The sequence below is a fragment of the Argiope bruennichi genome, chromosome 3, assembly GCF_947563725.1.
Source record: "Argiope bruennichi chromosome 3, qqArgBrue1.1, whole genome shotgun sequence".
NCBI lineage: Eukaryota > Metazoa > Arthropoda > Arachnida > Araneae > Araneidae > Argiope > Argiope bruennichi.
Window position 1 is genome coordinate 121,001,767 of NC_079153.1, and position 27,963 is coordinate 121,029,729.

Below are 27,963 nucleotides of genomic sequence, written 5' to 3' on the forward strand. Positions count from 1 at the left end.
AATTAGTTAAAAAAATTTTTTTTAAAGGAAATTGCCAAAATTCAGATAAAAATTTGCACGAGTATTAAGTTGGTATTATTTATCTTATAAAACTCATTTTTGTTGAATAATATTTTTGGAAGTTATTGTGATAAAGTGACTTGAATTAATAATTGAATAAAATAACTTAAAATTTAACTTAATTTTTAATTAAAACAATTTTAACCTGCTCTAAAGGGCACATTCCTACTCTTCATATGTTTCCAAATTTGGTAGCTGTAAGTGAACTTGTCTGGCCTGGAGAGTATCAACACGCATACATTCATTTTTATTAGTTGTAGAGGTACTTCACAATCAGTTACTTTCAAATTATTGCAATTCTTATTGAAAAAAAGAAGGAAAAAAAATTCCTTCTATAGCAGACTGTATTGCTGAAAACCTTATATTTTTTAGTTTATTTAAAACTCTTTTGTACCTTACATTTTATTTTATTCTATATGCACTAATGTTTGTAATTATTTGTTTGTTCAGAATGTATATATTTTGTATTGAATTTATATTTTTATGTTATCACATTTGCTTCAGATATTGTCATATTTAATGTATGATATCCATTGGGCACTCTTAAATCATAATCTGCTGCTATCTTATTATACTCTAATATGTTTACATCACTACACCTACATGCATCATAGTAATATATCACAATTATTTTTTATGTAACTGGTTAGAAATTATTAATATTTTCGATAAATTGAATATTATGTAACTTTTCAAATTCCCTGTTTTTGGGGTATTTTTCTTTTCATGCAGGAATGTCACCGAATGTGTATTTTTCATAAAATATATATTTTTTATTTGAAACTCTAGAAATTTTAGTTAATGATATTTACAGTGTATCTTATTCTTATAACCCTATAAAAGATTTGATTTTACAATGTAGGATTGTTCACTTATTCATGTTTTTTAAATCTTCAATAAATATATGTAGTGATGCGAATAGATATGCCTCACAGTAGGTTAACATGCAGTAGTACAATAATTTTAATCGCATTTCCTGTAAAGGTATTTAAAACAATTGCACTACAAAAATAAACACAAAATAGAAAAAACAGATTTTAAATGAAAATATTAAGTCAGACTATGCATTAAAACATATTAAACATTTTTTTGGGGGGGGAGGTAATGTTTTTGGGAATTAGAATTACCATCAAGAATGATAAAATTTCTCTTAATTTTATATTTTCATGCTCTCTGCAAACAGATGCATATTTGCTTTAATTATTAGTAAAGATAATGGTATAAGGACCATATAGAATATAATTAAAAAAAGTTTTAAGTAATCCAAGCAAATTTTTACCTGCTGTCATAAACAGATTCAGTATTGATAACAGCCATCCACTTAAAATAAAAACACTGGGGAAAAAAAAGAACATATGTGTAAAATATCACATTTTTTTAAAATTGGGACTGAATCAGAAGAAAACTAGAATATTCTTATTGAAAAACTAAAATACTCATCTCCTATGATGCAATAAAATGAGTTTGTTGTCTTGTCTGTGAATAGTGCTCTTAAATGACACAAGGTCATGTGTTGTCTCAGAATTGCAAAATTGGCAACACCGTCCTGTGTGAACATACCTTAACCTATGTCATTAAGGAAAAGAAAGGATTGCATTTTTACTTCTATTCACTTAGCACTGAAATCAGAAATAATATAATTAGCAAAATGAAATCTTGAGTATCAATTAATGTGTGCACAATGTAATTATACATAGAAGATAAAAACTACTAAATTGGGAAGAAAGATGCATAAACACTGATATGCAGTTAATACTTTGAAATGATTCTTTTCTTTTTGTTAGTATAATAAAAGGAAATGAGCACTTAAAAAATGCTTAACAGTTAAATTAGTTCAGAACATATTGATCTTGTTCTTGATTAGCATAGCATTATGCATTATAATCGTTTACTATTTCTTGATCTGTATAATTTAATGTAGTAATAAAATATATTACAATTTTTGGTACTTTGGGATTATCCTGTTGACCTGCCAAAGTCCGCGAAATGCACCAAAGGATTGGCGATTTTCGAATACGTGCAGAAGCTACCTTTTGGCGATAATATGGTTTGGTGAAAATAGTTGACGGGATAATCCCAAAGTACCCAATTTTTACTTGTGTTTTACGCAGTTATATTTGAGAAGCAATGCAGATAAAACAGAAAAACGTTTGTATCATTTGCTCCCCCCCCCCGATAATCTTAAGCTCTCAGCAATTTAGAATATTTATTTTATATTCAACATATAAAGTATATGTCTTTCACCCACCTCTTCTTTCTTTTTTTATGTCTTTCACCTCTTGTTTTAAAATTCTTCTTTGAAAGCCCCAAAACATTTTATAAATTTCTATCATTGTATTCAATAATAAATGTTTTGCATTTCATAAATAAATTAGATGTATTATTAATTTTCCAGGTTATGGTAAAAGCTTATGTTATCAGTACCCTGGTGTTTTTTCTGATAAACCTACTGTTGTTATTTCTCCACTTATATCATTGATGGAAGATCAAGTTATGTCATTAAGGTAAAAACTCTTTATGTAAATGAAGTCATAAGAAATTTTTGAAGACAAATAAAATTATAATCTAGCTAATTTTTTTCAAAAGGAGAAGCATTTATTGTTATATCTGTATCATATTGATAATAAAACTTGCATTTAATTTTCATGTATCCACAGTGTTGCAAACATTGGGGCATGCTACTTAGGATCATCACAAACTCAAATGGGAAAAGTTAAAGAAGAACTTCTTAAGTATGTAGCATTCATATATATATATATATATAAATCTAACTGATTAGTGCCTCTTTTGTTTGCTTTTATACAGTTTAAAATGAAATTGTAAATTAAGTTGTTTTTATATGTTCAGTATTCATTTCATTTTATTTTTAATATAATTAATTCTCATGTACAGGGGAAAATACAAAGTTGTTTATATGACTCCTGAATTTGCAGAGAGTGCAGAATTATTATTAAAGAATTTAGACAGTAAAGTTGGTAGGTTTTAAAAGTTTTGTTTGTTTGTTTTGGAATGCAGTGATTTTCTTTTATGAGATTTTTTGTATGGATAGATTTTGTATGTTTTAAAAAAATTTTCATTCTGGTTGTTTTACTGTAGTTTAGACTCTCTTTATCCAAAATTCTATTTTAGTTATCTTCAATTTAAAATTAATTAAAAATCATAAAATAAAGTCTTATTATCATTATCTAAATCCATAGTTTCTTAAAATAGTATGTTGGTTTTTGGTGTTTGTTTAGTAATTTATAAAGTATGTAGGTCAGGAGATATGTGGTGCACAAATGGCTAAAACATATTGCTGAAATCTCCAAACCATTTAAAATAGTAGTGAGCAGCAAATGAATGTCTGTGACAAGAAAATAGAATACAAAAATTTCTGTAATGATGCTATTCTTCCTTTGCTATTTAATTAATTCTAGATGAGAACAAATTTCAGCAGGATATATTCTTGAATTGATCATTGTGGATGCTGTAAGCTTGCAAACAATGATAAAAGATAGCTCGATCAGTGATCAGTGAAGATAGACCTGAAAGAATAACTTGATCAGTGATATGAACATGAGTAATACAGATGAATAAATATTTTTCAATAATCTTGAATTACAAGAGAAGATCACAGGGCAAGCAAGATGCTTTTCATGTTATTATTATATAGCAGTTAGAAAGTGCTGATTTGTAGAGAAGCAACCTATTATCACCCCCCTTTTTTAACGTATTGGTTTTGCCTTTATTTAAACTAATTTAATTATTAATTTTAATGGCATTTATTTTATTTATTAAGACCTAAATTGTATATTTGTCTTGAAATGTAATATATCAGAAAAGATATGAACTTCAAATATGATATAAAATATGTTTATTTTTTTATTTTATTATTATTATTATTATTATTATTGCATGAAATATTTTTCTTCCTTTTTCCAATCAATTATCTGCAAATCCACATGCATTAAATAATTAAGAATTTAGCTTGAAAATTTGTTTTTCTTAATAAATATTATGAAATAATATATTTTTGTTCAAAATCATAGGTATTGTACTGTTTGCCATAGATGAAGCTCATTGTGTCTCCCATTGGGGTCATGATTTCAGGGCTTCTTACCGAAAACTTGGAAAATTACGTTCATCTTTCTCACATGTATGTACTTTGAATTTTTGATGATCAACATTAATGAAATTTGGTGATGTTTGATTGCAAAATGGATAATTGCGATCTTTTTAAGGTACCTTTTCTCACTGTTACTGCTACAGCAACTCCTACTGTTTTAAGTGACATTTGCAGCTCTTTAAAGTTAAAAAGCCCTCTCAAAGTTTGCTCTAGCTTTGACAGGTAAGTTACTTTTAGTTCTTATTTTCAATTTTCTTGCAAGATGTGTCTGTTTAGTTAATTATAAATCTGTTCTAATTTTCAGGCCAAATTTGTTCTTAGAAGTTTGCATGAAAAGTGGGTCAGTTGAAAATGATTTGCTGAGAGTTATGACTAAAAAGAATGGGAAACCTGGTTTCTCTGGATCAACAATCATTTATTGCCCTACAAGGAATGCTACTGAAGATGTGTATAATAAATTATTGGGTAAATATGCTCTAAGCTAATTGTTTAAGCCTTATTTGTTGTTTTCATGTAAAAATCTTTGATAACTCTCTTTTGAATACCATTATAAATCAATGCTTTAGAAATATTTTAACATATTCAACCATATCATTAAATTCATTCTTTTCTAATTTAAATATCATTCTTCATTTTATTAAATTAGATGTAATTGTACCTTTCAGATATGAAAGTTTCCTGTCAGATTTATCATGCTGGGATGACACCTGAGCAACGAAAGAAGGCACATCGTGAATTTGTCCATGATAAAGTAGAGGTAATTTATGAGTTTTCTTTTACCTTTATCTGCATATAAAAATTGCTTATTATTGATATTTTCTTGCATATAATAACCCAAAAATAAAATTTGAAAAATCCTGGTAAGATTATTTTAATAATTAAATTTTCTAGTAAAGAACTTTTCCTTCAGCATATATTCGGATAATAAATAGTTCAAGTGTTATATTTTGATAAGGACTGTGACAGTAATCGTTTTTAAAATCTATAGTTTTTAATAACTGTTTCATAATTCAATAATTTGTCAGAATATTATATTTATTTAAGAATTCTTACATTTCATAAAGTTATTATTGTAATGTATATATTTCGAAATTTGGCAATTATATTCTGTGAAACAATGTTTAACATTATCATATTTCACATTAACAAAGTTTAATTATTCATAGAAAGACCGAAGAAAACTTTTAAAGTATCAAATTATAATTGCAAAATGATATCTGGTACGAATTTACCATAAGTTAAGCTGGTTCATTTCAATTTTTTAATAAGTGGACTGTATTCTTTAAAAATCTAACGACAATTCGAAACCCAACTTTTTATTTCATCGAGGTGCAACGACCCCGCACAGAACACCACAGTACGAAACTGTTTTTCAAACTGACCCCATGTCAGCAGGGTTACAATAATTTTATCACTGAAGCCAAGTCAGCATAGGTTTGCTACATTCCTTACAAAATGCGCCAACAAGGCGGTAACATTCCGCCCCGCGTTGCGTGTTTATGCAACACAAGTTACAATTCAAGATTCAAAGTTATAATCCACAATATACAACAAAAAATTTTTTTTTCGAGTTCAAACATGAAAATATATATAAAAAAAGACATAGAAATATAAATAAGTATAAAGCATAAATGTACAATTAAATATGTAAAAATAAAAAATAAACATTTGAATATGTACAGAATAATATACAGTTTTTTTATGTACAAATTAGAAAATCAAGCCTGAATGGGTAGGAGGCAAATTTTAGATATTGGTCTTTTAAAATGACCATTTTTAGTTTTGACAATTACAACACGAACTTTGCCGTCCTGTCCGGGAATAACTTGGCTTATTCTTCCAAGACACCATTTAAAAGGTGGAAGGTTATCCTCCTTTAGTATAACCATATCATTTTCCTTAATATTATTTTTTGAAAATCGCCATTTTTTTCGGTCTTGCAAATGATTTAGATAGTCAATCGACCAGCGTTTCCAGATTTGTTCTACTATTTTTGTCAGTCTTTGCCAACGGGTTAATTTACTGTCTAGTTCATTTATTACTGAAGGCTCTGGGATAGAATTTATGGGCCGGCCTATTAAAAAATGGTCTGGAGTTAATGGTTCAAAATCGGAAGATAAAGGTGAGATAGGTCTTGAGTTTAGGATGCCTTCTATTTGAGTAATAACAGTTAAAAATTCCTCATAAAATAATTTTGCATCAGCAACAGTTCTTTTTAGATGATGCTTGAAGGACTTAACTCCAGAGTCCTCCGAAATTAGGGGCCCGAGGGGGAAGAAATTTCCAAGAGATATTTTCCATTGCCAAAAACTTGGATAAATTTTTATCAGGAAAATTAACAAGTGAAGCGAGTTTTTTCAATTCTTTGTTGGCTCCTATAAAGGTTTTACTATTATCACTAAATAAAGTTGAACATTTTCCTCGACGTGAGAAGAATCTTTTCAAGCAAGCAATAAATGCTTGTGATGTCAAGTCAAAAACTATTTCAAGATGTATAGCCTTAGTAACTAGGCAAACGAAAATAGCTACATACACCTTATGTAAATTACCCTTTCTTTGATTTTTGTACCTTATGAAAAATGGACCGCAAAAGTCTACACCTGTGTTAGAAAATACAGGGTTGGGATTTACTTGCTCTGGAGGTAAATTCCCCATTAATTGGTCTAAGTGAGTAGGTTTGCACCTAAAACAAGTTATACAGTTACGCACAACCTTTCTTGCGATATTTTTGCCTCCAATGGGCCAAAATTCTTGTCGAACAAAATGTGATAATGATTGAGGTCCTGCATGAAAGTTCTTTAAGTGATAATACTGGAAAATTAGAGTGGTAATTTTGTGCTTTTTAGGCAGTATTATCTGATGTTTATAATTATAACTTACATCTGCATGAACCAATCTACCACCTACTCTTAACAAATTGTCTGCATCTAAAAAAGCATTTAAATGACTTATAGGACCCTTCTTTAAAGTTACTCCGTTTTTTAGGGCCTTTATTTCTTTATAAAATTCACTTACCTGAATAATCTTCATTAATTTCTTTTTTGCTCTTTCCAATTCACTATTTGTGATTGGACCGGTAATTTTTGTTTTATTCTTAATATTGAATAAAAACCTGCAAATAAAACTAAATACACGAATTAATTTTACATAGTCATTACTTATGGCTAAAAAATCCTCAAGAAATGAAATATTATTTACAGAAGATAAACTAATGTTTGACTGTGATTTAAGTTCAGTCAGATATTGTTCATCTGAAATTGCAGACTCATCAAGTTCAACACTAGAATAATTTTTAGAGTCCGGTAAATAGTCAGGACCACACCACCATAAGTCGTTGGTTAAGAGTTCATGAGGGTACAAACCTCTAGATATTGCATCAGCAGGATTCAGTTGGGAAGAAATATGTTTCCACTGGAAGTTTTCTGTTAGAGTTTGTATCTTTGATACCCAAGTAGCAACAAAAGTTTTTAGTTTATATGGAGGTGTCTTTATCCAGGCAAGTGCAATTGTTGAATCTGTGTAACAGATTATTTCACTGATTCTCATCTGAAGAGAAGGACGAATTCTTTCTATCAACTGCCTTTGTAATTCCTGGGCTGCTTCTAAAGTAGCAGCACCTGAGACGAAATCGTCCATATACACATCTGTTAGTGTAACTTGCGAAGCTAACGGAAATTTTTTCGCTTCATCCAAAGCGAGTTGCTTCAAACAACGAATGGCCAAAAATGGAGCCGATTTTGTGCCGTAAGTGACAGTGTTAAGGCGATAAGTAGTTGGAAACTCATTCATATCATCTTTCCATAATATTTTTAGGAGATTTCTTTGCGATTCATCAATTAATATTTGACGGTACATCTTTTTAATATCTGCCGTAAATGCGTATTTATAAGTCCGAAATCTAGTCATTATTTCAAAAATATTTTCTTTCACTGCACCGGCAAGAAGCAAATCATTTAAACTTTGTCCCGATGTACTAGGGGCACTGGCATTAAATACAACCCTTAATTTTGTGGTTGAGTTTTCAGGTTTATAAACTCCATGATGCGGCAAATAATAAGATCCTTCACAAAGGTCATTATTCACTTTTTCCATATCACCCAAACTTTCGTATTCTGCAATAAATTCCTTATATAAATTTTTCATCATGGGATTCTTATGCAATCGCTTAACTGTTTGGTTAAGTCTAACGTTGGCTAAGGCTTTAGAATCACCCAACAAACCTTCTTTCATCGGCATTTTAACTACGAATCGACCATCCTTATTTCTGGTGTGGGTTTCTTTAAAATGAGCCTCGCAAAACTCTTCTTCACTACTAAGAATAGTATTTTCTTCACTAATATTTTCCACTAACCAGAATTTTTCGATTACTTTTTCAACATTTTCATTTCGAGAAACTAAAGCACATAAATTAGTACATGGCTCCTGATTATTTGTATTTACATAGCCACCAGCGACATAACCAAATACAGTATTTTGAAATATTAATGAATTTAGAGATGAACGTATTTGTTCACCCTTGATAATTTCAAAGAAGGTTTCAGCACCCAAAAGAGCATCAATTTTGGAACTCCGTGTAAATTCTGGATCACCAAGCATAACCTGTGGAATTTCTAAATTCTCTAAATTAACATTTATTGCTGGAACCATATCCGTAATTTTATCTATCACAAAAAAGGTTTGTAATAAACAGAAAGATCCATTACAATTGGCGATATTAGCAACAGCCTCATATTCAATCGAAGTAGAAATTCCTCCCAATCCAGAAACCGATGTATTTATTTTTTGTTTTCGCAAATTCGCGCTGTCAGCAAACTGCTTTGTTACAAAATTTGCCTGAGAAGCACTATCTAGTATTACTCTAGCCCTTGAGAAGTGGCCATAAATATTTTGAATAAGTACTATTGCAGTTGGAAGTAGAACGCTTTTATTTTTTATAAGTAAGCAGGCTGAGGAAGTACGCTGTGAATCGGCCAAGGTCACATCTTTGGGGGAGAAATCAGTCCTCGGCTCCGAAGGAATTGCTTCGGAATGAGTAACATTTTCTCCTTCGCTCGAAGGTTTGCTATGTCTGTGCAAGAGATAATTGTGATTACCATTGCAGATGTTACACAAATACTTATATTGGCGACAAAAAGCTAATTTGTGCCCTGGTTTTAAGCACAACACACAGAGGGAGAGTTTTTTAACCATATTAAAACGTTCCACAGCATTTAAATCAAGAAAACCTTTGCATTTATAGATAGGATGATTTGCTGGTAGACGACAAACAGCACACTTTGATGAAGTGTCATTTACCTTTGTTACTAAAGTACGTGGTTTAGAACTTTGGGAAATAAATTTCGATTTTGGTGACTGAACGATATTACTTTGCAAATTTTCTAAAATTTGACATCTTTTTTCAATAAATTTTATAAAGGTATCCCAATCAATTAGCTCATTTGACATCAAAGTCATTTCAAATTGTTTACGCGATTCTTTATCCAATTTCTGCATAACAATATTAATCAACATAGCTTCACTTAGTTTATCCAAATCTAAATCCAATAATTTTAGAGCTCTTAAATGTTTATGTAGTTGATCCACTAATGATCTTAAATCTTTGGCACTTTCATTGTGCAACTTTTCAATCGAAAATATTTCATTAATGTGAGTATTAACAATAAGTCTTTTATTATCAAATCTATCTTCCAAAGCTTTCAATAAGGAATGAATTGTATCGTCATTCGATATCATCCGAGCCGCACTTCCAACTAAGCATGATTGTAAATAATAAAGCTTTTGCGACTCTGAAAGTTGTTTGTTAGAAGAAATTAACGAATCAAATTGTGCTTTAAAAATGTTCCATTCCTCAAAATTACCCGAAAATTTTGGTAATGGGATTTCTGGCAGCTTGATATTAACATCATTAGATTTATTAATTTTTGCATTCCCATTTTCATGCATGCAATTATTAAAAAGTTTTTTCAAGCTTACCTCCAATTTTAGGAGATCCGAGTCGATATCCTCGAAGCTATTTTCAATTTCCACTAAATCTTCATCTCTTTTCACAACTTTGTAGTAGTCTTGTCTTAAAAGTTCAAACTGTTGATTTAATTTACTCACTTTATCCAACTTGACTTCAATTTCTTCTATTTCAACATCCTCAAACTGCTGATCCTTTATTGACGTTAATAGTCTAGTTATTTGCGCCTTGATTCCACCACGAGTCCTATTTAACGAAGTAATGTCTTTCTCCATTATTATTTACTATTCAAATCGAAATTTAATTAAAATTCAAACTCCGGCTCGACGGACCAAATTTTATGGTACGAATTTACCATAAGTTAAGCTGGTTCATTTCAATTTTTTAATAAGTGGACTGTATTCTTTAAAAATCAAACGACAATTCGAAAGCCAACTTTTTATTTCATCGAGGTGCAACGACCCCGCAACGAACACCACAGTACGAAACTGTTTTTCAAACTGAACCCATGTCAGCAGGGTTACAATAATTTTATCATTGAAGCCAAGTCAGCGTAGGTTTGCTACATTCCTTACAAAATGCGCCAACAAGGCGGTAACAATATCATTAAATTGACAAATTAGTATTTATGTAAATAATCAATTTTTTATTGCCATAAATACTTAAATGAATAAAAACAAAAGAGTATTTTATGGAATTTAAATTTGTGTTCCTTTTAATATATTTAAGAATTATTTCCAATTACTCTGTAAACACTAAATGAATAGAAATTTATTTTTTTAACAAAAGTAATTAATGTTCCTTGAAAAAAAAAAAAAAAACTACATGAAATATTTGTATACAACAGACAGATTATTAAATAGCAAAGCATCTAGACTCAGTGTACCATATTCAAATTATCATTTTTTCTTGAAAAGGAAAAATGAATTAATCTTATATATAATAAAATAGTTTTTCAATGCACAGTTACTCTTTTTTTTTTTTTTCCCGCATCTCTTTATTTTTCCTCTAGGATATGATCTAAAATAATAGTGCAACAACCTTTTATGAAAGATAAAGGACAAAATTAGTGCTTGAGAAATTGCAAAATAGTGACTTTCTAATTATATATTTTTTTTAAAGTGTGAATAAGAATATATGTATAAATAAATGTTTGATTGTTAACTTAAAAAAAAAATCTGTTTAGTAGTGTTTTTTAATATGTTATAGTAACTGTTCTTTGCAGGGTGTAGTTTGATAAACTATATTTAAGTATTTATCAATTATCTTGATGTATTCTATTAAAAGGAGAAAATACAGCATAATTTTTTTAGGTAGTTGTTGCTACTGTTGCTTTTGGAATGGGAATCGATAAACCTGATGTAAGGCGTGTAATACATTATGGTGGTATGTAATTGCAAATCTAACCCTTTTCATTTAAATATTTCTTGTAAATTATAACGTCATACTGAGGTTTTAAAAATAAATGAAGTTCATTTATTAAAATTATCATTTGCTTTCTAAGTGACTGTTTCAATTGATAAAAGCGGAATTGATATATTTGAATATTGCTCTAATTTCTTTGAAACAAAGTAGTTTCTTTTTTTATTTTTGTTGATTTAAAAAATACATATTTTTGCATTTTTTAATCGTATTTTAATAATTATTATTTTACATATTACATCCTGATGTAACTTTTATGTCGACATGAATATTTCAAAGTTTTATTTTCATTAAATTTAAACTCAGCAATTTTTGAAATTTATTGTTGGTTTTTTATCTTTGAATGTATAAATGTGTAAGAAATATAACATGCATTTTATTCTTTATCTTGAAATGAAATACAATTTAAACAAAATAAAGTACAATACAAATATATTTATGTAAGTCAGATTATATTACTAAATAAATTTGTATGATGCAAAATAAATTCATTATCATTGTGTATTCTGAATCTAAACAAAAAATTTTTAATGACTTGTAATTGGTGTCTAGCTCCCAAAGACATTGAATCTTATTATCAAGAGATTGGAAGAGCTGGCAGGGATGGTTTACCAAGCATTTGTCAAGTATTTTATTCCAATGCAGATTTTGTCACATCTAAGTAAGATTTCTGTTATCTTTTATTTTGAATTTGTTTTTATAAAATTATTGTTAATTACTTTTTCTACAACTTTTTATTAATTAATTTTTATCGATATATATCTTTATTTTATCTATACTTTTCTTCCACATTATCAATGGAAAGCAATCTTTTATAAACATTTATTTAAAGTAGAATTATATACTGTAAAATCTGCAATTCTTTCTTAAAATCTTCCCTTTTTGTCCCCTAAAACTGCACATTAAGGGGGGGGGAGGGAAAACTCTACTAATATTTGATTTTTGGCTTTTTATTTTTCTGAGAACTGCTTTTTATATGAACAATTAAATGCACATAGTTTACAGTTCAAAATTTTAGTCCAAATTAAATTATTTGATCAGTCATTTTTTGTTATGATAGTATAACTATTTCTGATTACTAAAGTAATTATTTTATTTAGGTATTCAATCATTGAAATAAAAATTGTATACTTACCAAAGGCATTCATTTGTATTGTAGTTGAAATCTTCTATAACCAATGACATTCTTTTGTAACCAGAAAAATGACTTTTTAACAAAAATCTTAAAACATATTACCTATGTTTAATATTTTTGCTTTCTGCTTTTTTTTTTCTTATCTAATTTATTTATTTGATTGAAGAATTTATTAATTTATAAAGCATTTAGGTTGAAAATATATTTTTCCAGTTTATGTATTATTTTTAATACAATTTTGACTTTTTTTTCTGAAAATTCTCTTTTGTTATGATGGAATAATATTTTATTTATATCAGTTATAATATTTATTATAGTTATAATAAATTTATATAATATTTATATTAGTTATAATATTTTGTGTATATCATTTGCTTTGAATGATAGTTAATTATTTAAATAAGGAATCATGTTACAAGGCCTTTATGATGAATAGTTTCAAATTATCTGGCTTATGAATTCTCTTTAATCTGTTTATTTTGTGTATAATATTTCATCTACAATTCAATTATGTTATCTTTTTCTAGTTTCTTTCAAATGCAAATTAGCAATATTAAACAGTATAGAACAAAACTAATTGTTTGATTAGGCTAGATTATTTCATCATATAACTTAAGGAATTTTTGCAGTAAAACTGGATCATTATTATTATTATTTCCTAACGCAAATGATCATAAATATTAACTTTGTGAATATCATCAGTCTGTAGCAATCCAATAGGGGAGTATCAGCTTCAAGATTAGTGTTATTTTATAGGGTCAAATTTTAGATTGTGGAGCCCACTTCCATTAAAAAGCTGCTATAAATGTGGACAGATGCATGTTGAATCTTCCAGCTTCCAACATATACAAATCCCAGTCAGATCTCCATCAATAACAAGTATCTCTTTCATTTTGTGCATAACTTGTTCTATACTATCAGTTCCACAATTAATTCAATTATTAAACAATTGTGTGGGTATGAGGCTTCTTGCAGTGCAGTGTGGAGTTCAGACCAAGAAAAGCTTCTTCTAAATTTCCTACAGGTGTCATCATTTGAACCACAGTTTAAAATTGAAAGATTAGTCCCTAATAGTCTGTTTCATTTGACTTTTAAGCATTAATCAAGTTGAACTGAAATTAACTTTAGGGAGTATCAATATACTATTTTAGATGGTTTAATTTTTTTTTTCAAATAATCAGCTTGAAAATTTCTTTTTAGCTACACCATAATAGAATATGGTAATAGTTGAAGTTTATGAATCATTTTTATGAGAACATACATGTTCATTTTCTTAAATTGACAATTCTGTTGATAATTTGATGAAAACTAGATTACTTGTTTATACAGTAATTTGATTTAGAATTTTAATTCTTAAATACTCATCAAATGATTTTAAAATATTACAAAGGACATATTATGGCAAAAAGAAATCATTCTACAGATCTATGCAAAAGAATTAAAAAAAAAAAAAAAAAACTTTTTTTTAAATCTTTTCTAGACCAAGTTAAATTATTTTTTACAACTCTTTTGATTTTATAAGCATTTCTTCTTCAAGTTTTTAAAGTACAATAAATCAACTTTTGTTTTATAAAAATATTGAAAATTTGAATAATATTTTGAATTTTTAATTTTTTGTATAGGTTTTTCTTAAAAGATATAAAAAGTGAGAAATTCTTAGCACATCGAGCAGATATGATTTCAAAAATGCAACAGTACCTTAACTCTACTCGTTGCAGAAGACAGATGCTTCTATCTCATTTTCAAGGAGAAGAAGTGAAAATTACCCAACAAAGTGAGAAATGCTGTGATAATTGTAAGAAAAAGTAGGTATCACTTATGAGGCAATTAGTAATTTCAATATTTTTTAATGGAATATTCTTTGACTTTAATATGATTACAAATGTATATGAATGCATGATAGTATAACTATCTTGTGAAAAACTGGTTTTAGATATGTTTTATTTACTTTAGAATAAAAAGAAGTCAGATGATGAAAAATAACACTTCTTCTCAACAGAGTCTAGATGGCAAAAAAGATTTTGCTAAAGAGGCAAAACTTTTATTTGGAACTATAGAGGTTAGTTAATTTTATTAACTTAAATATTTTAGCAATGGATATACAAAATGTCTCCATTTTTGATTAATTCTTCTTATGATGAAGGAATTAAATGAAAAGGTTAGGATATTTATACTTAATTGACTTTTCAGAACTGAAATTTAAAATGCACATTTGAGTTTGCTTTTTTTTATTGATTTAATATGTTATTGTTATTTAGGCCACAGGGGGAGCATTTGGATTGGCTGTTCCAATTCTTATTCTCAGAGGCTCGGTAAGTTTAAAAAATATCATTTTATCCTGTGTCTAGCTTTATTGAGTAATATTTATTAGCATCACTCAGGCTTAACATTTTCTTATTGGTCTGGTGTAAAAATTTGGAAAGAGAGTGTCTTTTCAAATATTATAATTTTCCTATCTAAACAGATTAAATCCTGACATAGCCCACATGTAGGTCTAAAATGGGATTTAACAATTGGATAAGTGGAACAAACTAAATCTTATGCTTTACCAATTTTTTCCCCCTATTAAGGTATACTATTAATCCAATATACCTATACTGGATTAACACTGTTTGAGATATATCAATTAATAAAATTAATCTAATAGAAATGATGTATGCTCGTTAAAATTTTAATTAATAATTTAAAGTTTTCCATGCAAAATAATAGCGAAATGAGGGTATATGATTCTTTAATAATTATTTTCATGTACTGACAATATAAAAAAGAAACTTAATATGGAAAGTTGAATGGTCTTATCCATTCAAAACATCCTATTAAAAAAAAAAACCTTTGCATGATGTATGCCAGCATATATAACTAACTTCTTATTCCTGATAATTCATGAATTATATGACCAATGCTCTGGCAAACATTTAATAGAGCATTGTTTACACTAGAAACTTCCATAATTCTTACTGATGTCTCAAAATATAATCATTAATGAATCTCCCTTTGATATTTTTTTAGGCAAATCAACGAATAACAGAACCAATGAAAAAATGTCCTCAATATGGTAAAGGGAAGTGAGTAATATTTATGCGTTTTTATTTTCTTTTATCTACTCAATTTTTAATGTTCCATCTCTTTTCATTTCTATGACTACTTAATCATTATTAGTAAAATCATTTTTGTGGAAAAAGTTTCTTGACTTCAATTATTTTGAATATATATATTTCATTATTAATTTATATCTTTAAAAATATCTGATGGGAAATAAAGTAGGTGTTATATGATATATCTGTAATGAATTTCAAATAATTTTTCATGTGAAATTTTTAATTACATATTATCATAGGTTTAGATTCAAATTCCTATATTTAAATTGTTTATGCTATATCATACACATTTTTATGGATTTCATTTTTGTCACAGGCCTGGGAAGGGGATGGTGCAATAATTTATATAAAATTACAAAGATTATTGTCCTTTCGTCTCATCATCTTAATAGGAAAAATTGCTTGCATAAATTTATGCATTATTTTTGTATGCCTACATTCATCTGAAAACCAAATTGTTAATATGTAATAAAATCATTACTTATTCCTATCAGTATGAGTTATTCTTCTACTTATTTATGTATAAAAATTTAACAGAATTATCACTTATTAACAAGACACATAATTGTAATCATAACTTAACTTCAATTGTTTTATTAATGGTAATATTATTATCATATTCTTTTGAGTGAAAAAATATTTTATTTGAATTACATTAATAGATCTTGTAAAAAGTAGGTTCCTTGCTTTTTGTTATTTTCCTTTTTTTCTTTTTTTAAAAAAAGTTTAACCTAAAGGAAAATGTATATTACTTCTAAAACATCGCATTTTTTTATGTAAATTTATTTTTAAAATTATTTTATTACAGTTTGTTATAGTAAGTGTACAGTTAGTATATTCATATATTCTAGATAAACTCTTGCATTTTATGTTTCATATTTCTCTTTATTTATTTATTTTCTTCTCCAGGAATATATCTGAAGCATGGTGGAAAGCATTTGGTAAGTGTCCATGTATGGCAAATAGTTTCTATGTTCCAAACCATGTTGCATTTTCTCACTTCTGTGAAATTTAGGCTACTTAAGCATATTACATTTGGGGGGGGGATTCTTACAGACATTTCTTAAATATTAAGACCAATAGAAAAACCAGTGACATATCCATAATTTGAAGTTTTTTTACCATTTCAGAAGCTAAAAGTACAAAAGTTTGTTGGAGCACTTAAATCAAAACCACTTTGTCATAGTTTGTCGAGAATTTCCTCTCTTATATCTAGGTCCATCCCTTTGAGCATTCACTTTTTATTTTCATTCCATTATATCTAGTACATGAGTGCTATGTGAGCATTTTCTCCTATATTAAATATACATTCAGGAAAAACACAAGGGATTTTTTTTTCCAGATTTGAGTGGCTACCCTGTTTTGAGGAAAAAAACTGTATCATGATTTATTTCTAAATTTTTACATAAATTATTTACAAAATAACACTTTTTGTTTTATTGAAATTAGGTCGTTTATTGACATGCGAAAAGTACCTACAAGAAACACGGATGAAATCATTTGGGAAACAAAATATGTTTGGTGCTACTGTGAACATAACTTCCAAAGCTAAGATATGGCTTGAAAAGGCAAAAAGAAGTCCAGAAAATAGTTGTCCACTTATTTTAGAAATGAATACAGAACTAGTAAATCTAGAAGAAGCTAAAGCAGCTGTGGCTGAAAAGAAAGTTATTGCCATCCCTGCATCTGTTAAACGGTAAGTTGTAATGCTTTAATATGAAATCGAATTATTGTGAAATTCAAATGGAACATTTTTGTCCTTCATGTATGAAATGGGACTTCCCTAAGAAGTATTTTGAAAACTGAGTTTTAATGTGAAACTTTGGTATAATATTCTGGATTGATTAGCCTTTAGACCAATAGTTTACTGTTTTAGAGTTTTATGATTTTTTTTATTTAATAAGAAACTGATGTATTTTTTAGAAAATTAATTCATTTCTCATCCTTTAAATTTATTTTCACTATCAAAAATTTTCCCCTTTTCTATTTTTTTTAATATGAAGGGAGAATATGAGTTAAAAAATTGTATTTTAATATAAAATACTAAATTTAGATTATTATAATTTAATTCAGTAAAATATGCACTAAAAATTAAATGCTTTAAATAAAATAAAAAATCCTTTACAAAGATATCAAAACCAATGGAGGAAGGGGGAAAGAGATATAAATTTATTTTGTATAGTTTACAATTGAAGTAATAACTTTAAAATAAATAAATAAATAATTGTTATTTTTAATTCTAACCCATGATTATTATATCTGATTACCAAAGCACAAATGTAGCATATTTGTTATATTTAGATTTTATTACCATTGCTTTTTGGTGACAATATAAGTATTTCTTATCTCTAAATAAATGTACACTTTACTAAAGGATGCATTTGTTTTATTTCTTACTAGCCGCCTTTGGCGACCAGCCGGTTCACCAATATTACCGCTCGCTACAATTTTCAATTAAATATTTTATGTAACTTGTCTCTTAATAGCTTCTCAAACAAAACATTTTTAATCTTCAAATTTTGATAGTCGTACCAAACTTATACTGTTGTTTAGATTGTTTCGTTCAATTTACTATATATATATTTTCCTAATTTGTTGTCATTTCCGGTAAAACTTCAACTTTAATTTAAAGTGGAAATGCTGAGATTGCAATTAATATAAAGATATTTTTTAATGAAACCAAGCGTTTTATTTTATTTATCATTTTTATTGTTATTTTTATTATTATTAATATTATTATTATTGAATATGAGTACTGCAAACAGAATCGCTCGGTATTTAAGTCTTATGTGAACTACAAAATATTATTCATAATTTATGTAATATCTCAAAGAATAATTCAACAAAAATTTCTCAGATGCAGCATAAAATTCAGTTTTTAGTTTTGCTTTCAAAAGGATTGAAATGAAATCAATAATAATATTTTGTTCTGGCCTATAAATACAGTGGATAAAATAAGTATTGGCAATTGCCTATAAATGATCATATTTGCTAACAAAGTATGTTTACAAATTTCATTTTAACATAGCGATTACAGAAGGAGAAAAGACAAACATATATAACGAAATTTTCATTTAAATATTTTTTTAGTCAAAATCTACGAGAAAATGCAAAATTTACATGATAAAAAAAGTATTGGCAAAATTATGAAATTGACAAAATTATGAGAAAACAAAATCGATATATGTTTAGTACTTTGTATGCATACCTTCTGCATCTATAACATCTTGTATTCTATTTCTCATAGGGGAAACTAAGGTTTTTGTTGTACTGTTGGGAATTTTGTGCCACTCTTGCAAGAGTAAACGTTTGAGGTCGTCTTTACTTGAAATTTTCTGATTTCTAGATCCAACAGGTGCCATAAATTTTCAATTGGATTGATGTCAGGCGATTGAGGTGTGGTTTTTAACTGGCGAGGAGCATTGTAGAATAGCCATTCACGGATGAGATTCGCTGTATGCTTGGGGTCATTGTCTTGTTGAAAAATGAATGATGTTCCCAAGCCAAGATTTTGGGCACTGATTTTTAAGTTATGGCGCAAAATGTCAATGTATGTACGTGCTGTCATAATACCATCAATAAAATACAGGTTGCCTCCATTACCTGTCATACAGCCCCAAACTAAGATGCTGCCTCCACCATGTTTTAAAGAGCAGTTAAATGTTGCTCTTCCAATTCAGTATTTGGCCTCCTCTTATCAGTCGAAACATGTGACTTCAATGAAACAAAATTTGCATAGCAGTTAAAACTTTGCCAATATTTTTTTGACATGCAAATTTTCGATTTTGAAAGAAAAAATCGTAAAAAATGCAAATTAAAATAAAAATTTTACTATTTTTATATATCTAAGATGTCTTGTATTTAATTATGACAGCTAAAATTGCATAGCATTTTATTTATTTGTCAATATGAATAAATTAAGGGAATTGCCAATACTTTTTTTACCCACTGTATATTTCAAAAATTAAGAAGTCTAAATTTAATACAGTAAGGTATCATATTCTAAGAAATATTCTGGACACACCAAATTTTAAATAAATGAATGAATGTTTCTATTTTCTACGATCAACTAAGACTGATTTACGAAGTTTTGAATGTTAAAAATTTAGAAAAACTCAACATTTTCATAATCTTAGGCCAATCAATCTTGAGAAACCAGCGCGCTGATTGGTGTATTTTCTTTGAAATAATCGATGGAAAATCTAAAATTATCCTTTTTTATTGAATAGTGATATTCAAATTTTCATAAATCAGTCATTTTAAGTGACTGATTTAGTTGATTGGAAATTAACTCCTTTTATTTAAAATATTAGTGTTTCAAGAACATTTTGTTAAACATGATTTCCACAGCAGAAGCTTTATGTAAAATCAAAAATTCGTTATTTATTAGAGCATTTATTGGATCAAGTTACATAAAATATAATCATTTTCCATTTATACCATTTTAGAATATCTGTGTCTATTACTAAAGGTTTACAAATTACCTGTATGGCCCTGATTTGAATGGATATTCTGTTCATATTAAACAAAACTTTCCTTAAAATAAAACTGATTTACTGGATTAATAATATAGATCGTGTAAAAGATCATAAAATAACTTTTCTTGCATTATTTTTTTAGAAAAAATAATATTTCACATTTGTTTCATTTCCTACAGACACTTGCTGAAAATTATATTTTTGCAGATTTCATTTCCAAAAAGATTTAATTTATTTTTAATTGGACTTTAATCAATGTGATGGCAACACTTTGAAAAAAGCTAATTTTTCCCCCATGAATGCGAAACATGCTCATGCAGATTAAATTTTATTTTTATTTTGTACGAAAAAAATTGTTGAAAAATATATTTGAAATATTTGTTTAAAAGTTAATTAAAAATAGAAATTTAATTTTAAGGTTAAAACATTGGTATCATTTAAAAGATAAATTTTTGATCTTTAACTTGATGTAAAAATCTTTTTTGTGCGGTAATATTTTCAGAAGTTATAGCAAAAACACGCCAAAATTTCGCTTAATTTTTAAGTAAATAAAAATCTAATTAAAAATTGGAAAAAATAACCCCGAGGTGCACAGTCTTGGCCTCCAAGTTATACACGTGCCAAATTTCGTAGCTGTTGGTCGAACAGTCTGGCCTGTAGAGCGCCAACATACACACACACACACATTGAGCTTTATTATAAGTATAGAAGCTCTTACTCTTAAAACATTACATTGTTTACATTTGCATTTGTATTGCTTTTTTTAATGCTTTTAATTTAAATAATTGGTATATTCCTTAAATTTGCTTGGTTTATTCCCTCCATTTATTGAATGTTTTTTTCTTTTAAAAGTTTTATTATGTAAAAATTAATATTAAATGTAAATAAATTGAATTTAATCAAATATTGAAATACACATTTATTTTTCTCTTTTTAGTTACTCAAAAAAAATAATCATTATGTTTGTCAAGATTTCAAACATATAAATGAAATATATTTGAAAAATGTTGTCAGAAAAATATTATGAATGTGTTTCTTTTGAATAGTTTATTTAATTTCATTGTGATTTTAATTAAATTGATTATGTGTTTTAAAAGGAATTTACATTTATTTTAGAATTGAAGGAATAAAATTTTTCATATATATAAATATATATTACGTTGTTAAAAGTTGAAGAAGGGTCTTTGCAGTTGCCATCTCACCGAAATTAAAATTTACTAATCTGTTATAAAATAACCCTCATGTTACTTCAAATAGACTAATATATATATAATAATAGAAGTATCTGAAAATTTTTGGATTTTTATAGGAGATTGTAATACAGGAGTGATTTATTTATTGTAATTGTTAGAAGAAATAATTCAAGTAAAATGAAACCTTTTCTTATATTAATATTGTAATAGAAATAATTTCAGTTTTTTTTTTTTTTTTTTTTTTTGCATTCTTTGCATTTGATTATTTTATTAAGTTTAATTTGGGTTAATGATATTCTTTTAGGATATTACCAATACCTTCATCCAAACCTGAAACAGAATCTCAAACCAATGAAATTCTTGATGAAAATGTATCCCTGGATTTGGAAGATATGAAACCAAATGAAGAACCATTAGATCCAAGAGAAGAGCAATTGATGGTTTGTTCATCATTAAACCTTGAATATTATATATGGAAATGTTTATTAATATGCACATTTATTTTAGAAATTAATTCTTTTAAAGTTCAAAAGTTAGATTTCAGAATAATTTAATCTGTATATAAGTTTTATATTGGAGTTCAAAATTTTATCAACTTGTTTTAAAACCATTTTCATAGTTGAAACTTCTTATGAAAGAAAATCGTTTAACAAAGATAATAGAAGAAGTATTTTGTTGTCAACAAGTCTTGTTGATAATATTTATTGACTTATGTTTCTTATGTGAAAGATAAGAATTGGCATATTGGCTATTCCAGAAACATAAATTTACAAATTCAAATATTTTTATATATATTAAAATACTCTTCAAATTACTTTGAATATTATATATCTTGAAAGGATAATTTCTCTGCATTTCCTGCTAATTAAGGAATAAAAATAATTTTATGCATTTTTTAAACTCTTTATTTATCTTTTGTTTTATTTTTTATTAAAATGAAGCAGATTAAATTTTAATGACACCACATCAAATATTTTGAATTTTCTAAAACTAGTAAGCTGCTAAAATAAATAAATAATGTTTCTAGCTATTAAATTTAAGTAATACTATTATTTGTTATATTTCTGTGAATTGTTATTGATATCTTCAGAATTTTTTCTTTATTTTCTGTTTAAAAAGTGTTGCGATATATTTACGATCCCTTCTTTTTCTATTGACTTACATTTTTATTCTCTCAATTCATTCTGTAAAATAGAATGTTCAGATGATATATATGTATATATACAGTACATGTACGATAATATTTGCATTTAAGTTTTAAAATTTAAATCTGATGCTTTTGTTATTTGCTAAAACATTTAATGAATTGCCTTTTTGTAACTTCATCTATTTTTAATCCAAAACCACTTAATATTTATAGCATTACTAATGTTATTTTCTAGTGTTTGCCTTGATCATTTAGAATTGTTTATTTATTTTGTCAGAATGATCTTTACAAAAAAGTGATGTCGCTTCGAAATTCAATTGCTGATACTGAAGGTCTTGCTCCATACATGGTTTTCAGCAACAAGAATCTTTTGGATATTGCTATGCATCGCCCAGTTTCTATTGATGCGTTGTCACAAATTGAAGGCATCCCTTCTGCCCGAATTTCAAAATTTGGAGAATCCATCATTAAACTGGTTGGTAGTTTTTGTAAAGAACATGGTTTGAAAGATAATGTGTTTACTACTGCCAAACCAGTGCCTCAGGTAATAACATGCTTTTTATTCATTTACTCATTCAAAGTACTATGTTTATATGTGTTAAGCCTAAATTTGATTGGTGATGTTTTATTATTGGTTCTTTTTAAAAAGTTTCTTTCCCTGCTTCCTCTTTTTTTTTTTTTTTTTTCCCTAATAGAAAATTAGTTTTAAACATTTTCTGAAATCTTTATAGCCTTTAAATTCTTCTTTTTTTTTATTTAGTAAGATAATAGAAATAAATTAAATCGGAATTTTTAATCGTATGTCCGTGTTATTTTCAAAATTTTTAAGTTTTAGAATAAAAATAATGTTAGCCTATCATCATCTTAATCATAACAGTTATGAATAAACTGAAATATTAGTTAAATTTTCTCAGGGTTTAGAGTTTTTATGAAGGAGGGAGAGAAGAATAATAGTTGGTTTAAGCTTGACATACCTCATTCATTTAAACTTCGTAAAAAACTAATTTCTTTGTAAATCATTAGATTAATGTTACATACTTATAAAACCTATATTCTAAACAATATAGTGATATCAGGCAATCCCACTCATTTAGAAATTAAGCTAATAAAATGAACATTTATATCTTGGCCATTACCATTTTAAGAACTATGAAATGTCCTTATTACCAAAACTGCTTTTATTCAGTTATACAGTAACAAATACTGTGCATTCTCTATTGGGTGATATAGAAAATAATCTCAGCTTATTAGAACAAACTTCATTATTAGTAGCTGTAGTAGAAAAACAACACATGAGAATCTATTGACAGGAAACACTAGTGATATTGAGAAATACTTCAGAATGAAGGACTAGCAATATATATATATGGATTGCATCATAGTTTCAATGAAAAGTACCATAATTTATTCAGAAGCACATGATATTTACATTTGATTAGCATAGCTGAATTTGCAGATATTTTTATGTAAAAGGGAACTTATAAAAAATTCAGGAATACTGGGAAAAGAATATGCACTATATTTCAAACATATGATTTGAAAAAACCATTTTATGAAATTTAACAGTATGTGAAAAATATTTTTACTCATTGGTAAATTAATTAATGAATTTAAATGTTTTATTCCCATATTTTTGAAGTATTTGTCTTTTTATGATGGAAATAATGTGCATGTTAATATCATGATATCATATTTTAAAAAATGAGTTTGGTAAAATAGTTCTAAAGGAAATGAAATAGCAAAATGCTAAATATTCATCCTAATCATTGAGAAGATTACAATCAAATGACGATGACTTAAAACATGTTGTATTTTAAATCCAAAATTTGCTAAAGATTCTTTTAGACTGTCTTAACCAATTTTTTAAAACCTTATTAAACATTTTTTTTTTAAATATAATGTTTATTTATATTCTAATTGACATTAAATGTTTTGTACTATTGATGTATTTTGCATGAAATTTGACATTTCTGTGGAGGTTTTAAAAGACTGAACAAAATCATTTTGTAGAAAGAAGTAAATATATTTTACTTTGGAAATTTTTTAATGTCCAAAGTTTATTAGTTTTGGATGAAAAGTTTTACAGTAGAATTTTAAGCAAATACCCTCATCCCACTCTTTTCCTGTTATTAAAAATCTCTATTTAATAGTCTATATATATATATATTGCTGATTAATAATTTTGTGTTTTATAGACAAAGAAACCTGATTTACCTGCAATGAGAAACCTGAAAAGTACTGTCCAAGAAACTTATGCTCTATCCAACAATGGAACAAGAGATTTAAATGCTATTGCTTCAGAAAGAGGGCTGTCAGTTAATACAGTCGTCAATCACATGATTGAAGCCATTAGGGCTGGACTTCATGTGGAATTGTCCAGTTTTGGTGTAACTGGAGATATTTTTGATACTGTATCAAGAATAATTCAATCTCCGCCTATAAATAGAGGTAAAGTGACATTTACTTTTTTTAAATATGAAGCATTTGTTTGAGACAGCATTTTTTAAAATTGTTTATAATTTTGAATTACTTAAAAAAAAAAAATTTCATTCAATTATAGATTTCAGAAATTGTTAAATGTAAACTTAACTTGTAACTTTAATGGAGCTTTTTACAATTTCTTGCCATTGAAATGAATTGTTTCCATTGTTTTTAGAGTTGTTTCAAGTGGTTAAATATTGATTTAATAATTGCAGGACAACAATGTATTCTATTGTTAGAAATTAGACAAACAATATTTTTTTTTTAAAAAAAATGCCAAAATTCAAGAAATATTTGCATGACTGTTAAATTAGTATCATCAAAAAGAAAATGTCGAATTTGGAAATGTTGTAAAATTTATATTTATCCTGTAATATTTTCAGAAGTTATTGCGGAAAAACACAAATGTTCAGCATAGTTTTTAATTAATTAGAATTTCAAAATAAATTATTTATATGATGCACCTTCCCATCTTCCTAGGTATGTATATCTCAAATTTAATAGCTATTCATCCAATGGTCCTGCCTGTAAAGCACCAACACACACATTTATCCTTATTCGTAAATCTCTATATATAATATTGGTTTCATATATAGTAGGATTCGATCTAAGACTAATTCTCTGAATTTAATAATGTGTAACTTATATATATATATTATTTAAACTTAAGTTGTTTTTAAATTAGTAACATGTTATTTGGTGTTATTTAAATGAATATTTTTATAATAAGATTATGAATTTATACACATTGAAATTGAGAGAACTTTCATTTAATTTCTAATGAACACACAAACACTGATGGTTTTCCCCCTGGAAAATTTCTACATTAATTTAACATGTATTTTCTTCCAAATATTTTCCTAACACTATATATTTCTTCCCCCTTCTTTTTCTTTTGAATATAAATATTTTTGTAACTTCAAATTATACAAAATGTTTACTTTAAATGGCATGCAAGAAAATTTTTGTTAGACAATCATGTTTGGCATGGGTTTAATAAAACTTAAACAAGCATTTAGTATTTGTGTTTTTTTCAGACTGCATCATTTTAATATATTTTGATTCAAAAGATATTATTTGTCTGTGTGTAAGCGTGCGTGAATGCTTATTCCTATATTCTTTAATTTTTAGATGGCTGCAGTAAATATTTTGCTTATTAGTTTAATTTTTAGATAAGCAAAAACATTTCGTATCTATGTAGTTTTATATTCATGCAACTTCAATTTAACAATATATTGAAAAATTCATTTTTAGTACATCTTTATTTGTACTCATGTCCATAAATTAAGGATAATTCAGAGTCATGCGGAAATCGAACTCTAAAATACATATATCATCCGTAAAATTACTACACACATCTTCAAAAATCATATGCAAATTGTAGGAAACCATCAGATAACACCGGTAGTATGTCACAATGACGAGAGTGTACGAAAGTGATTTATAAGGAATACAGGCAAAGAAGTAAAATATTTATTGCCAAAAGAAGCAGACAGAGCACAGCATCAGACCTGTCTCGTCAGCTCTCTTCAGCCACTGGTATGATGGTTTCAAGGCAGACCGTGTACAGACGCTTAGGGCAAATTGATCTATATGCTCGTAGCTTGTCAGATGTGTTCCACTTACTGCAACTTACTGTCGCATGTGGTTAGCTTGGTGTAGAGAGCAGGCATTGTGGACACCGCAACAGTAGGTTTGTCTGATATTTTCCGACGAATCCAGGTTTAACTTGCAGTCTGATTCTTGCCGGACTTTCATAATGAGAGTGCCAGGTACCCGTTACCACCAAGAGAACATCACTGAACAACACCGTTATGGTGGAGCAGGATTGCTTATTTGCGTGGGGGGATTTTTCTAGGTTCCAGAACTCGCCTGCATGTTCAAATTGGAATCATGACAGGCCAAATCTATCGGGACATCATTCTGGAACAACATATATGTTTGTTTTGGGGTGCAATGGATGCAGAATTTGTGTTTATGGATGACAATGCCCGTTCTCACCGTGCAAACATCATAAACAAATGCCTTCAATTGGTGGATATCACCCATATGGACTGGCCAGCATTCTCACCGGACTTGAATCCAGTAGAGCATGTGTGGGACATGCTTGGCCGACGAGTTGCAGCCCGTCAACCACCTCCTACATGTTTACAGGAACTTCGGAGAGCATTGCTTGATGAGTGGTGTAATATTCCCCAAGATCAGATCGATAATTTGATACTCAGCATGCCTAGGCGTTATATGGACTGTATTACATCGTGTGGGAGACATACTATGTATTTACCATCATACCAACCATGTAATATTGGTTTTTGTAAATGTGTTTTTTTCTGTAATTTGCTCCAGAGAGTAAAAAAAATCGCAATTTTTGTTAATGATATCAAACATATAGCATCTTTTTTTGCTCTTTACCTTTTGTTTAATAAATAGGCTTTACAAATAAGTCACATTTGTTTTGCTTCCGACTCCTTCTTATCCTGAACTTATCCTTAATTTATGGACATGAGTGTATTTATTCAGTTGAGTATACCTGCATTTATTAAATTTATACATATAAGACTTTTTTTTGTTGTTTAAAGACTATTTATTTTCAGTTTTTGTAAAAAGAAAATATTAAAAAAATTAATTTATTTTGATATTATTTGTTTGAATTATATATTTTTTTTCTTAAATGCAGCCTAAATCCGCATTTTTGTGGTAGAATTATAACTAACAAAATCTTAGAAAATGAAATGTGTTTCTTTGCTTTAAAAAATTGTTTATTTTTTTATCAAGTATAATTGCTTCATTTTTTTTTATTAGTATTATTGAATTCGATCATTTATCCATACCTCTCATTACAGTGAGAAAAATTATAAAGATAAGAAATCTTAGCTTTAGCC

At 27.7% G+C, this 27,963-nt stretch overlaps 1 protein-coding gene and 1 long non-coding RNA gene across 4 annotated transcripts in view; one reads left to right on the forward strand and one right to left on the reverse strand.

Moving 5' to 3' along the window:
• The window catches only part of LOC129963566 (bifunctional 3'-5' exonuclease/ATP-dependent helicase WRN-like), a 42,516-nt gene that overhangs the window by 13,258 nt on the left and 1,295 nt on the right, over window positions 1–27,963 (forward strand). For both annotated transcript variants that reach the window (XM_056078027.1, XM_056078026.1), the window contains exons 7-24: window positions 2,456–2,564; window positions 2,718–2,792; window positions 2,953–3,035; window positions 4,089–4,195; window positions 4,281–4,387; window positions 4,470–4,630; window positions 4,831–4,922; window positions 11,441–11,513; window positions 12,102–12,210; window positions 14,307–14,489; window positions 14,638–14,743; window positions 14,943–14,996; window positions 15,694–15,749; window positions 16,692–16,723; window positions 17,232–17,478; window positions 21,758–21,893; window positions 22,878–23,144; window positions 24,796–25,048. In XM_056078027.1, the coding sequence (XP_055934002.1) occupies window positions 2,456–2,564; window positions 2,718–2,792; window positions 2,953–3,035; window positions 4,089–4,195; window positions 4,281–4,387; window positions 4,470–4,630; window positions 4,831–4,922; window positions 11,441–11,513; window positions 12,102–12,210; window positions 14,307–14,489; window positions 14,638–14,743; window positions 14,943–14,996; window positions 15,694–15,749; window positions 16,692–16,723; window positions 17,232–17,478; window positions 21,758–21,893; window positions 22,878–23,144; window positions 24,796–25,048 (2,250 nt within the window). The remainder of the gene's footprint in view (window positions 1–2,455; window positions 2,565–2,717; window positions 2,793–2,952; window positions 3,036–4,088; window positions 4,196–4,280; window positions 4,388–4,469; window positions 4,631–4,830; window positions 4,923–11,440; window positions 11,514–12,101; window positions 12,211–14,306; window positions 14,490–14,637; window positions 14,744–14,942; window positions 14,997–15,693; window positions 15,750–16,691; window positions 16,724–17,231; window positions 17,479–21,757; window positions 21,894–22,877; window positions 23,145–24,795; window positions 25,049–27,963) is intronic.
• Window positions 3,240–27,963, reverse strand: part of LOC129963567 (uncharacterized) — a 35,391-nt gene continuing 10,667 nt past the window's right edge. The window contains exons 2-4 of one of the 2 annotated variants that reach the window (XR_008783989.1): window positions 24,815–25,036; window positions 4,824–4,951; window positions 3,240–3,584 (exon numbers count right to left, since the gene is read on the reverse strand). This is a non-coding gene — a long non-coding RNA (uncharacterized LOC129963567). The remainder of the gene's footprint in view (window positions 3,585–4,823; window positions 4,952–24,814; window positions 25,037–27,963) is intronic. The other variant, XR_008783988.1, reaches the window with a different exon arrangement.